Source organism: Halichoerus grypus, chromosome 12 (assembly GCF_964656455.1).
Source record: "Halichoerus grypus chromosome 12, mHalGry1.hap1.1, whole genome shotgun sequence".
Classification (NCBI taxonomy): domain Eukaryota; kingdom Metazoa; phylum Chordata; class Mammalia; order Carnivora; family Phocidae; genus Halichoerus; species Halichoerus grypus.
Genome location: NC_135723.1, coordinates 41,488,901 through 41,501,941, shown reverse-complemented (window position 1 = coordinate 41,501,941; position 13,041 = coordinate 41,488,901). Strand labels below are relative to the sequence as shown.

Sequence of the window (13,041 nt, the reverse complement as noted above, 5' to 3'; positions counted from 1 at the left end):
TAGATCTTCTGGACACCTTGCTGCAGCTTCATCAGCACCTGCTGTTCACCTTGTACTTTTATGTTACAGAGAGGACTTCCTGCCTCATGAACTAAACTCTGCTAGCTTCAAACCTTCTGCCCCTTCTTTACCTCTCCCAGCCTTCATAAAACTGAAGAGAGTGAGGGCCTTTTTCCGGATCACGCTTTGGCTTAAGGGAAAGTTATGGCTGGTTTGATCTGCCCAGACCACTAAAACGTTCTCCTTATCAGCAGTAAGGCTGTTCTGCTTTCTTATCCTTCTTGAGTTCACCGGAGTATCACTTTTCATTTCCTTCAAGAACTTTTCCTTTGCGTTCATAACTTTGCTAACTGTTCAGTGCAGGAGGCCTAGCTTTTGGCCTGTGTTGGCTTTTGACATGTCTTCTTCACTAAGCTTAATCACGTCTAGCTTTTAATTTAAAGTGAGAGATGTGTGACTCTTCCTTTCACTTGACCACCTAGAGGACATTGTAGGGTTATTAGCTGGTCTTATTTCAATATTGTTGTGTCTCAGGGAATAGGGAGGCCTGAGGGGAGGGAGAGAGACAGGGGAACGCTCTTGGAATAATCAGAACACATACAACCTTTGTGATTAAGTTTGCTGTCTTAAATGGGTGCTGTTCATGGTGCCCTAAAACAATTACCATCGTAACATCAAAGATCACTGATCAGAGATCGCCATAAGCAATACAATAATAATGAAAAAGCCTGAAATATCGTGAGAGTTACCAAAATGTGACACAGAGACAGGAAGTGAGCAAATGCTGTTGGAAAAATGGCACACATAGACTTGCCTAACAGCATGGCCACAAACCTTCAGTCTGTAAAAAAGCAGTATCTGGGAAGCCTAATAGTGAGGCACAAGGAAACAAGGTACGCTTGAATGCACTAGGGATCTCCAAGGAGAGGCACACACATGGTGTAGAACACTTTCCAATCTCATTTGACCACAGAAGTCTTTCCTCAAGAAGCACGGAGTTCACTCATGCTGTAGAAAACACATATTGGGAAATGAGGTACTTTTTGCTTTATTTACCTATTTTCTTAAAAATTCAATACTGATCCACTGAATCTTTAGCTGCAACGCCAGTGAATAGCACTCCCTATGGAAATGGAGAAACACAGTAGAGGCTACACAGAATTATGTGTGAGTGGTCTTCACACCCCTGGTGTTGTGGGGGTTGGTGGTGGGACAGCTAGAGGGGACAAGGCTCCCGGGCCAACGCTTCTGCTTAGGCCAAGCAGCTCTGCCTTGCCTTTTTACTTGTATTTGGATTATGCGTAAGATTTTTGCAAGGGTTCTGTGGCTTAAAATTGGGGGAAAAACACTGCTTTATATAAGATATGATATAACTTCATGGGGTGCATAGATTAGGTCCTGATCAGACCAAGGTAAGAAGGAAGCCAAGAGCAGTAATACACTGTTTCTTCCTAAATCTTCTCATACTTCTCTTCAATTTCTCTTGGTCTTCCAACAGGGAGATATTGGGCAGAAAGGCTTGCCTGGCCCTCCTGGTGCCCCTGGCTATGGATTACAAGGAATTAAAGTAAGTGGATATGATCGCTTGCATCACCTCTCAGTTCACCAGAATGATGAGAGAAGAGGTTGTGGATAATATCAAACGTGACTATTAGGAAATGAATTTAACATAAGCTTAGCAGTTAAAATTACCTCCAGTACTTAGAGACACAGTCCAGAAGTGTAAAAATGCTCTAAGTACATTAGCTTCATGAACACCAGACATTACATAAATTGCTCAGTGAGACATTTAATGGTTACGGTGGGTTTGTTGTCCTTACTGGTCTCTGAGCCGAGTGGAGAATGTATGCCCAGCTGTGTGTTCTCTCCCTGTCTCTGTCTCCATCTCTCACCTTCCTTCCTTGCCTGTATCTTCCATTCTTAGCCCAGGGCTTCCTAGTCTTAGCTCACAGTGGAACCGCCTGAGGAACTTTATGAATAATACTGATGACCTGCCCCAGAAGAACTAGATCTGAATCTCCGGCGCTAGTGCTTGAACACTGTGGGTATTCAATACTGGTAAAAGCCCCCAGGTGATTCTTCTGAGCATCTAGGATAAGAACTCTGGCTCTAGGCCCCGAGTCTGTGTAATTGGAATTCACAGCTACCTGTATTCTGCACTCTTTCTGTCTCAACAGCCCAGGTCTCTGTAGACAAAATTTGACATCTAAAGGTTGCCATGCAATTTCAAACAATTTCCTTTTCTACATCTCCTATGTTGATTTATTGATTTTTAATTTTTATTTTTTTACTGGCTCATTCTCATTCTATTTTCTCCCAAATAAAATTCTATTGTTTTTACCATGCATAAGCTTCGAAACGGAGTAATTCATCCCCTAGATAATTAATATTGACTCTTAAAAAGTGGAAACATTCAAAATAAATTCTTTTTCAAACAGAATTTCTTGGGGCACCTGGGTGGCTCAGTCGGTTAAGCCTCTGCCTTCGGCTCAGGTCATGATCCCAGGGTCCTGGGATTGAGCCCTGCCTCAGACTCCCTGCTTAGTGGGGGGTCTGCTTTTCTCCCTCCTTCCTGCTTGCTCATGTTCTCTCTTGCTATCTCTGTCTCTCTCAAATAAATAAATATTAAAAAAAAGAAAAAAAGTTCTGTTCAAATAGAACTTCTTAGTAAGTAGGAGACAGTAAGAGCTTGAGATAATAATTGTGAAAATCCTGTGTTGAAAATAAACCACCTACTCCAGTGTAGAGAGTGAGCTTAGTCAAGAGCAAAACTCATGGAAAATGGGTTAAATCTTTCCCTCTACCACATAGTGCTAGGGCTTCCACAGCTGGTCTTCTAAGCAACACTTGCTCATCTGTGGGGCTGAGGATCCAAGGGAAGGCCCAACAGTTAGCATGTTGCTGATGTACCAGCACTGGAAAATACAACAAAAAACTGCTTCCTTGTAAACAACATCACTCTCATGCTTAGTCGTAAAATTCTACAGTTAAAAGATGGTAATGCTCTATTAGATGCCTTTGCATGAGTCTGTTTAGATAATGAACCCATGTTAGACCATGGGTCTTTTCACCAGCAGGAGCTCAGCTCACAGGTGCTGGTAGTTCCTTATTGCAATCTCGTTAAATCTGGTGCCAATGTTGTCCTTTTTATTATCAGGGGAAGTGGGGGGGGGAACTTCCTTATTCCCCAAGGAGCATTGCAGGTTGCACTTAATCCTCACCAACTCTGACTCAGGTGCCCTGCCTTCCTCACCGCTTGTCCTTTTTTTATGCTCCCCCAAGATATGCTATGTTCAAAGTCCATCTTAAGGGAGACTCTTGTGTGAAGCCTACCACGACAGGGAAAGAACCAAAATGAAAACTGTCACATATCCAGTGGTAGCAGAAATGAGATCAGCTTTTCTTCCACTGAGGGCGGTGACTGGAACCTACTTGGCAGTGAGCCCTAACCAAGGCTGTCTCATAAAACCTCCCTTGACGTATTGGATTGCCTGGCATCCTGTTGGCAGAGGGCAAGCCTATTTCGCTCAGGACTGCCACCTCATTTTCTTGACCCTGGGTTGTACCATCACTGTAAAAGGGAGGGAACTGAAAAATCTAGTTGGTGGTGTTCCTCCGAGTTATTTTAAGGCTACATGATGAGTGAAATGTCATTTTATGTTCAATTGTTGACCTATTTCCCACCTCTTTCTAAAACCCATCTGAATTAGTAAAACACTTCTGTTGGTATGTCTGTTGGTAAGTCTTTGATGGAAGCCCTTGTTGCTGTTAACCTTTAACATTGGGGTCTGATCTGTGCCCTGTCTCTCATGCTGTCCCAACCATGGGGAAAATAAGGGCTTGGGCTACAATCACAGAAGTGATTTGTTCTAGCACTTGCGTAACTTTGTTGCTAGAATATCGTGTCTTCAGGCAGTCACTCATCAACCACCCACCCACCCACCCACCAATACCGGTTGAGCACCATCTATGTCAGGCAAATAACCTAAGTGCAATATAAAATAGTGAATGAAGAGACATGAATTTAGTCATGGCATTTATAGGCTATAAAATAATCACACTCTGAGCTCCACAGAGTATGGAGGGGAGGCACATGGAATAAATTGGGCTTACAGTAGGCCAAAGTAATGAGTGTAATCTTAATCCCAAGAGCAATTGAGAGTCAGGGAAGGATGACATGATCAGACAGATATTAGAAAAGACGCACTCTGTCTACCATCTGTAGAATGGATGTGCATGACTACAAAGAATGTGGGTGCTGCCCTTCCCATTGCCCCCAATGTATTCTCCCGATTCTCCATGCAGAAGAGTGTGATCTTCTGTCAACCCCTCTCTTTCCGCCTCTCCTGAAGCTCTGGGACCATACATGGGAAATATGAAAACATGATGGGCCCACTCCCCTTGGGTACCATGGCAGTCTCCTGCAGTTTCTCTGCAGTCCCCACTGTGACTCAGCAGGCTCTGCACTGCAGAGAAGCTCTGGCTCTTTCAGCGACTTCAGTGGTTTCTCTCAACTGCAGATGTCTGTTGATTGAATGGATGAATATGGGACTATGGCTCCTTGGCCTTGGTCTTTCGGGTTCATGGTGTAGGCCGGGAGGTTATTTGATGCCACCATCTTGTCCCACTGTGAACACTGGCCATTCCCCTAAATATGGACTATAGATATACCAGTAATCTTCCAAGTGAAGTCAGGGGGGGAGAAGCAATGGGATGGGGTCTCTAGGGATTCCTTGCTCTGTCCACTAGCCCTTCCAGGGGCCAGGAGGGATATAATGAGACGGTGGGCCAGTTTCTGTCTCTACATCTTTGTTGAAGTCAGTTCCGGTGTCCTGCTCAGCCCTGACATTCCTGTAGTATTTTTTCTCAGAGGATCAAGAGGTATTTATAAAAATAAGATTCCTGGTGGCGCTCCTTGACTTTAGGAGGTAGATTTGTGGACTGGTCTCTACTATAACTCCTGCTGTGCATAAACCCTTTATTCATTAAAAAATGTGCTTCTATGCCACTGGCCTTCCATTCTACATTTAGGCCTGAACATGACTGATCCAACCCTGGCTGCAGGAACTGTCCTGTAGTCAGGCTGGGCTAGCGGATGGGCTAGCGGATGGGCTAGCGGGTATTTAGGCCAAGCCAGTGTGAAAAATAGCCACAGTGACATGCTGGGGGGAATTTGGTGAATGTTATCTGGCAGAAATCCCAGTATCTCCAAAGTGGATAAATAGTGATGATTACAGGGGTCACGTGATCTTAGAGCTAAAGGATTAACCTCTAAGACAACTGGGGCCCAGAAATGGAGGTAAACTCATCCAAATGATCTCTCCCCTCTATATTCTGATCTCAAGACATGATGGAAAGAAAATGAGCTTTACAGTCACACAGACCTCGGCCTGAATCTTGTGTAAGCTTGGATAAAGCCTTGAACCTCAGCTTCTTCATCTTTAAAACGGAGATAAGACAGACTATTTTAGGGGTGCCTGGGTGGCTCAGTCGTTAAGCATCTGCCTTCGGCTCAGGTCATGATCCCAGGGTCCTGGGATTGACCCCGCATCGGGCTCCCTGCTCCGCGGGAAGCCTGCTTCTCCTTCTCCCACTCCCCCTGCTTGTGTTCCCTCTCTCACTGTGTCTCTCTCTGTCAAATAAATAAATAAAATCTTTAAAAAAAAAAAAAAAGACAGACTATTTTACAAGGCACCGTGAACATAAAATTGTACAAAGTGTCCAGTACATAGTACTGAGTACTCAACAAGAGCTGGGGCTATGGAATCGACATATTTGAATCATGACTCCCTGAGTACTATAACCTGGCCTCAGTTTTCATATCTGAGTAATGGGGATAATAATAGTACTATTACCTAAAGTTGTCATGAGAAATAAATGAAATTAAATGAGACTGTATGTGTAACACATTTAACACAGGGCTCGGCACACGGTTACGTATGCAGTAAATATTTGTAGTTATTCACATTATTGTTCCTTCCTGCTTCCCTCCCTTTCCACTAGTCCTTCTTGTATTTTCCAGGATGAAGGCCCAGAATTCTGGCATTCAAATGATTCAATGCTGGTTACATGAGTTAGTGTAGGCCTGACTCTAGTACTAAATAAACCCCAAAACGAAGACATAAAATACTGGTTACATGAGTTAGTGTAGGCCTGACTCTAGTACTAAATAAACCCCAAAACGAATAATGGCTCACACACAACTGAGGTTTTTGCTCACTTAACAGGCCAATGTAGGTGTTCCTTTTTGGTGGGCAATTTTCTTTCATTTAGAATTTCAGAGAATTTCACCCTCCTTTTATGCTTCCTCCTTGTGCCGGGCCTCTTTACCATTTATACCCAGCAAGGTGACAGGGAGAGTGTGAAAGAGGCACACCTGTTTCTCCCAAGTCTTGGTCGGGCATTGACAACATGTCACCTCTGCCCCATTTTACTGGCTGGAACCAGCGTCGTGGAAAGGCAGTCCAGCCGTGTGCCAGGAAGAAGAACCAGAGGTTTGATGAAGAGCCGGCATAACGGCATACATAATTTAACCTGTTTCTAGGAAGGATGGCAAATTTAAAGTTATTTGTTGTTCTGAAGTCTGTTGGTGCTTCCAGAAGCGAACAGAAGACAAGAATGGTCTCCATGGCAATTTCCAGAATGCTTTGTCACTCTCCTGAAACGGCAGGGCCCTGTTACCCGGGCTTACAAAGATTGGGTTCAGCTTCATCATTCCTTTTATCCTAACTTCAAAAGAAAACCTAGAGCCTTGATATCTTCTTACTTATTTCACGCAGCATCAGGAGCACCAGAGGATGATTTAGAAATTTGTCTTGAGTAGACAGGCTGAGTCCCAGCCACAGAGCTGGAGGAGGCTTGGGGTTTTGTGGGACAAGGAAAGGACCAGGAAAAGCTCATTCCTGTCTGTGACAAAGCCAGGGTGAGAGGACAAGGGCCACCTGGAACCTGGTAGGAGAGCCGTGGTTTCAAAGTCAGGAGAGATGGTGTCAGGGAGGGAGAGCTGAGAGGAAGAGCTGATGTGAGGAATAAAGAGGAGCCAGCAATTAGGCTCACGTGAGGAATAAGGGAAGGCGCAGTGTCTTAGGGGATTACCCAGGATGCCAACAGCATCTGAGATTCAGCATGGGTGTGGTGGGGGGTGAGGCCCAGCATGGGGACAGCCAGAAAGAAAATGGTTTCTCCCTCCAAAGCTCTCTGATTAGAAATTTGGGATACAACCCAGAACTTTGTAAGATTCTTGCTTCAATGTTTAGGGTTAATGTCATTTCTTAGGTACATTTCTGTTTGTTTCAGCTGCATCAAAGTAACTATGGTTCTATAAACTCCCAGCGCCATTTTAACTGCAGCAAGTACTTTTGCCATCTTCTGAGCTCCCTTCACCAGAAAGGCTAAAGCTTGAAGGAATGTGAGCATACTGTGGTGGAAGTCTCACATAGAACCTGGCAGCCTTCTGCTTGGCTCCTACCTATACCCGATCACTTTGAAAGTGTTTCCAGAATCCATTTGACTAGATTTTTGGTTAGAATGGACCAATTACTGCATGGAAAATTGCCCCCACTTAAAGGCCAAATAGAAAAGATTTGTTGAAATGAAATTGACTTAAGAGGGAAAAAATGAGACCTAATAAAAGTCAGGGGTAGATTCAATATACACCAAGTTGCAAATACCTGCAGAAAGGTTAAGAGGTATTGACATCTAGTCTTCCAAACTCATATGTGTATGATGGTGTTAATACTACTAAAAGAGCAATAAAGGGACGCCTGGGTGGCTCAGGCAGTTAAGCGTCTGCCTTCGGCTCAGGTCATGATCCCAGGGTCCTGGGATCGAGCCCCGCATCGGGCTCCCTGCTCAGTGAGGAGCCTGCTTCTCCCTCTGTCTGCTACTCCCCATGCTTGTGCTCTCTCTCTCTCCCTAACAAATAAATAAAGTCCTTAAAAAATATATTTTTTTAAAAAAAGCTTTCAACTTCACTTTGGGAAAAAAAAAGAGCAATATACACACACACACGTTTTAATATGATGACTTTCTGGTGTTTCAACTTAAAGTTTTCTTTCTCCTTCCTGACCATAAACAACAGCATCAAAACCAAAAAACAAACCAGCCTTGGTCATAATACAATCTCTACATTCAACCTGAACACACCTTAAAACTTAAATTGAAACAATAAGGAATATAATTAACAGCATGACATAGATTGTATGTGTGCTTATGCCAAAAACCATCTTTGACTTAGCTCCTAATACTTTTCCTGTATTGTAATTTTCAAACTCCCACAATGATTTCTCTACATAGAAAGGAGTCATCAGAACCACATGAGAGGTACCTTGAAATAGTTCAGAGTTTTGAGATTACACCTGCCAGATGGCCTCTGTCTGGGGAAGTCTGTGGCTCAAAATCGATCCTGGCCATCAAAATCCACAAACCTAGTTTTCAGACATTGAAGGCATCCTTTTATACCCGTATTATGCCTTTATACCTTTTATTATTTTTGAAACCAAATTAAAAACAACTATATGGGCTACAAACCCAAACCAAAAGCAATGAGCCCACAGTATTCTCTACCTGGTGGTATGGGTGAGGGAAAGTTTGCATTCATTAACCAGGCTGGCTCTGACACCATTTGCGTTTCTCCGTTATTGCTTCATGCTTTCATTTTCCTCCTGGGCCAAGTGGTTTTCATTCCTTCAAGCCAGTTAGGGAAAAGGATGTTTTGTTTGTTTTATTTACTTTTTTATTTCTGAATATGAATCTGAGGATGGTAGGGTATTTTCCTTTCTCAATTTCATGATTAAAATTTCCTGTGTAAATAGCCTATTCCCCAAAGCAGGGCTGGAATGGAGATTTTAGGATCTCAATTTAGTGATCTTGAATCATTATTGCCAGTTTATCTTTATTCTCTGTTTACCATTAAGAAAGCCTTGCGCAATGGCTAGCGATGATCTCAGAAGTCCTCTTGACTTCCACCACACTCCTTATACTGCCATGAACCCCAAAGGAAAAAATAATTTTTAGGTCACTTTTCCCAAAGTAAATGATGTATCCTGCCCCAACCTTTACTAGGGTTTCCCCAATTCCAAAGAAAAATCAAAAGACTAAACACTTGGTAATAAAGGTAAGACAATGTCCAATGCCATGTTCTGATGCTGAATATTAAAAAAAAAAAGATTTATCATCAAATATTTGAAAATTATGTGAATGATTTCATTTGAGCAGTTATATACTAAAAGTACTCATGTTATCATAGTTATCATTTATAATTATGGCAAACATGCTGCCATTTTAAATTGTTCCAACTTTTTCCTTCTTCCGTTTGTGTCTTCCTCCCCCCTCCCTCTCTCTCCTTTCCTACTTAGCCATTCATATCTATTTAATATATAAAGATGTAAATGTTATCTATCTATTCCTTTTCATTCTTATAACACATACTGTCCATATAAGACCAAGTTGAATGAAAGACATGGATAAATTAACACTTTGCTGCTACCATCTTTTTAGCACATGAATTTCACTTTTGAACATTTATAAAAGGTATTTTATCTTTTTCCCGCCCATCAGTGCTTGGTTAGAAGTAAATTACTAGTACATATTTTTCTCCTTCTTTCAGCAAAGAGGTAACTTTATTCTTCAGGGCTTTGAGTTCAGGGAGAGAACTAGGGCCATATTACATTCTTTATATTCCATGTGTTTGGGACGCCTGGGTGGCTCAGTTGGTTAGGTGTCTCCCTTCAGCTCAGGTCAAGATCCCACAGTCCTGGGATGGAGTCCCGCATTAGGCTCCTTGCTCAGCGGGGAGTCTGCTTCCCCCTCTGCCTGCCGCTCCCCCTGCTTGTGCTTGCTCTCTCTCTGACAAATAAATAAAATATCTATTAAAAAAAATTATATTCCACGTATTACACACGGAGATGTTCAGTAACGTATCCAAGGTCACTCACCCCAGTTCCTCATGCGCCTCCCTGAGGCAATTGTGTGACGTGTAGTAATCAAGTCAGGGTAGGTGTCAGAAGGAGGAAAATGATCAATTTGAGACTTTCAGAAGTAAGTGCCATTCAACATTTTTATTTGCATCTTGAAATTAAAAGTTGGCCCTTTGAGATGGGAGATGTATGTAGTGAGGTCTTTTTTCCTGATAATCTGAATATTTTAAAAGAGAGAGGTATTAAAAAACATTTCTTTCCCCCTGAGTGCAGTTCTGTCAGAAGCTGGGGACTGGGTTTAGCGACCTTCTGAAATCGGTGGCCAGGCCTACGACTAGGAGTTCCAGCAGGCTCTGGGCTGCCAAGGTGGCCGTAATAACCACTCTGCCCCGCACACACTCCAAGGCTGATGGAGTCCCTTCCGGCTTGGTTGGTGGAAGGACATACTCTTCTGTACTGCAAACCTCTGTGGCCAGTCGGTGAGGGCCAACCAGTATGCAATCGAAACTCCCTTTGTGCTTTTACAGACATATTAAGGATTTTACAATTATTGGCTTTTTGTTATCAGCAGTTTTGCTTATCTAGTTGCAGAGAGGACTACCTCATTTTAAATATAAAATGTGATGGAAAATGAGGGGATTACCTGTTCAAGATCAGAGAAGTTCTGACAAAGCCAAGAGTACAGAGTTTGTGGTATTTGTGGCTCAAACTGATAGGCAATAAAGATAGCCCCAGAATAATCTCTTTCATCCTACTCATTTTTAACTGACCTGAGCTGATATCAAGAGTCAGACGCTTAACCAACTGAGCCACCCAGGTGCCCCAAAACTATATTTATTTCTCCTTAATCTCTTCTTAAAAGATATTTTCCTGAGTATAGAATTCTGAGTACAGCTTTTCCTCTCAATTGGTCCCCATCATTGCTCTTGAGAGGTTACCTGTCATTCCAACTATTCCTTGGATGATAATTTGTCTTTGTCTCTGTGACTTTTAATGCTTTCTCTTTTTATTTGGTGTTATGCAATTTCACTCTGATGTATCTAGGTGTAGATTCTTTTTTATATATTTTGCTTAATCTTAATTTGTTAGAATTTTTAATTTTGTGGACTAGTATTTTTCTTTTCTATCATTTCTGGGAGACTCTCATCATCCCATTCTCAATCATTCTTTAACATTGTCCCTTTTTATTGTTTTCATAGCACTATCATCATCTGAAAGTATTTGGTTTTTTGTTTCTTGTTTATTATCTGTCTTCTTTTGCTTAAAAAACAAATTTTTTTTGAGAGCAGGGACTTTGTTTCTTTCATCAGTACCTAATTCCCAGCACCTAGCCGTGCTGACATACAGTAGGCACTCAATAAATAGTTAATGAATATGACTTCACTGATAGGAGGAATTCTTAATCTCAGGAAACAAACTGAGGGTTGCTGGAGTGGGGGGGGGTGGGAGGGATGGGGTGGCTGGGTGATGGACATTGGGGAGGGTATGTGCTATGGTGAGCGCTGTGAATTGTGTAAGACTGTTGAATCACAGACATGTACCTCTGAAACAAATAATGCAATATATGTTAAGGAAAAAAAAAAAAAAAGAAGATAGCAGGAGGGGAAGAATGAAGGGGGGAAATCAGAGGGGGAAATGAACCATGAGAGATGATGGACTCTGAAAAACAAACTGAGGGTTCTAGAGGGGAGGAGGGTGGGGGGACGGGTTAGCCCGGTGATGGGTATTAAAGAGGGCACGTTCTGCATGGAGCACTGGGTGTTATGCACAAACAATGAATCATGGAACACTACATCAAAAACTAATGATGTAATGTATGGTGATTAACATAACAATAAAAAATTTAAAAAAATATTTAATGTATGAACAAAATAATGAATAATCGAATGGATGTATGAAGGTTATACGGTGGATGATGGTAAAGTTCCACCTGTAATCATACTGTTGACCCACAAAATGACTAATTTATATATACTTTAATTCAATAAACAATTACTGAATTCCATTATTAAGAGAACTCTAAACTTGTGAAATGATAAATGCTTTTTAAAATTCTAGTGTTTAATAGTGAGAGTATCTTACTCTTAAAGGTTGGTATACTTGATTGGCCTAAGAGAATTTTACCTGAAATGCTGTATTTGGCTTCTCGAAAGTAGATCTTTGTGACCAAATTATATGACTACGGTACAAGAGGACCACAGGGAATGCTATCAGAGTAAAAGTACTTGTTTGATACAAAGGAACCTGAGGTGTTGTATCTGGTGGGTCTTCTATATGCTCAGTGGGTTCTGCCTAGTGGTAATCAGAGTATATATTCAATAAGTCTTGATTGATCTGATCTCGGTCCTACTTTAAAGACTCTCATTAATAGATTAAGGAGGTAAGGAGGAGCAAATTTAACCCATCATTACCTGCCACCAGCCCAGACAATCTTGGCAGTATCATTACATTTCCCATGGTCCTCTTAAGTTAACAATCAAGTTAGAAATAAATGAGGGACCCAGTGCTATCCAGTTGTTACATTTTCACAACTTTACCAGGAAGTAATTTTTACCAGAAGCTTTAGCCTTGAAAATGGACAGATTTTGGGGCGCCTGGGTGGCTCAGTTGTTAAGCGTCTGCCTTCGGCTCAGGTCATGATCCCAGGGTCCAGGGATCGAGCCCCGCATGGGGCTCCCTGCTCAGCGGGAAGCCTGCTTCTCCCTCTCCCCCTCCCCCTGCTTGTGTTCCCTCTCTCGCTGTGTCTCTCTCTGTCAAATAAATAAATAAAATCTTTAAAAAAAATAAAAAATAAAAGTCTGCAATGAGACTGGAATTAAAAAAAAAGAAAATGGACAGATTTTCCTATGAGTTCATATTCGTAGAGATGACATTTCAAGAATACTAATACATTCATTATCAATTCCTATTCATCAGTGTAAGGGCAGTGAGCTTCTTTAGAAAACTATTGGCATATGCAATTATGCCTTTAAATAGTGGCTCTTAAATTTCAAAGGAGAAAATAGATTTTTAATTTATTAGAATACTAGCCTTCTGAAAAGTCTCCAATTGGCTTCTGTTGGTTTTGAAAAGTGAAATCTGATGAGTCAATAATTCCCATTGTAATTATTATGCCAATTTTAGA

The 13,041-nt window shown here is 41.8% G+C and overlaps 1 protein-coding gene across 1 annotated transcript in view; it reads left to right on the top strand.

Annotated features, from left to right (window-relative positions):
* COL28A1 (collagen type XXVIII alpha 1 chain) overlaps positions 1-13,041 on the top strand; it is a 158,376-nt gene that overhangs the window by 98,137 nt on the left and 47,198 nt on the right. Inside the window, exon 27 of the mRNA XM_036064440.2 lies at positions 1,499-1,567. Coding sequence (XP_035920333.2) covers positions 1,499-1,567 — 69 coding nt within the window. The remainder of the gene's footprint in view (positions 1-1,498; positions 1,568-13,041) is intronic.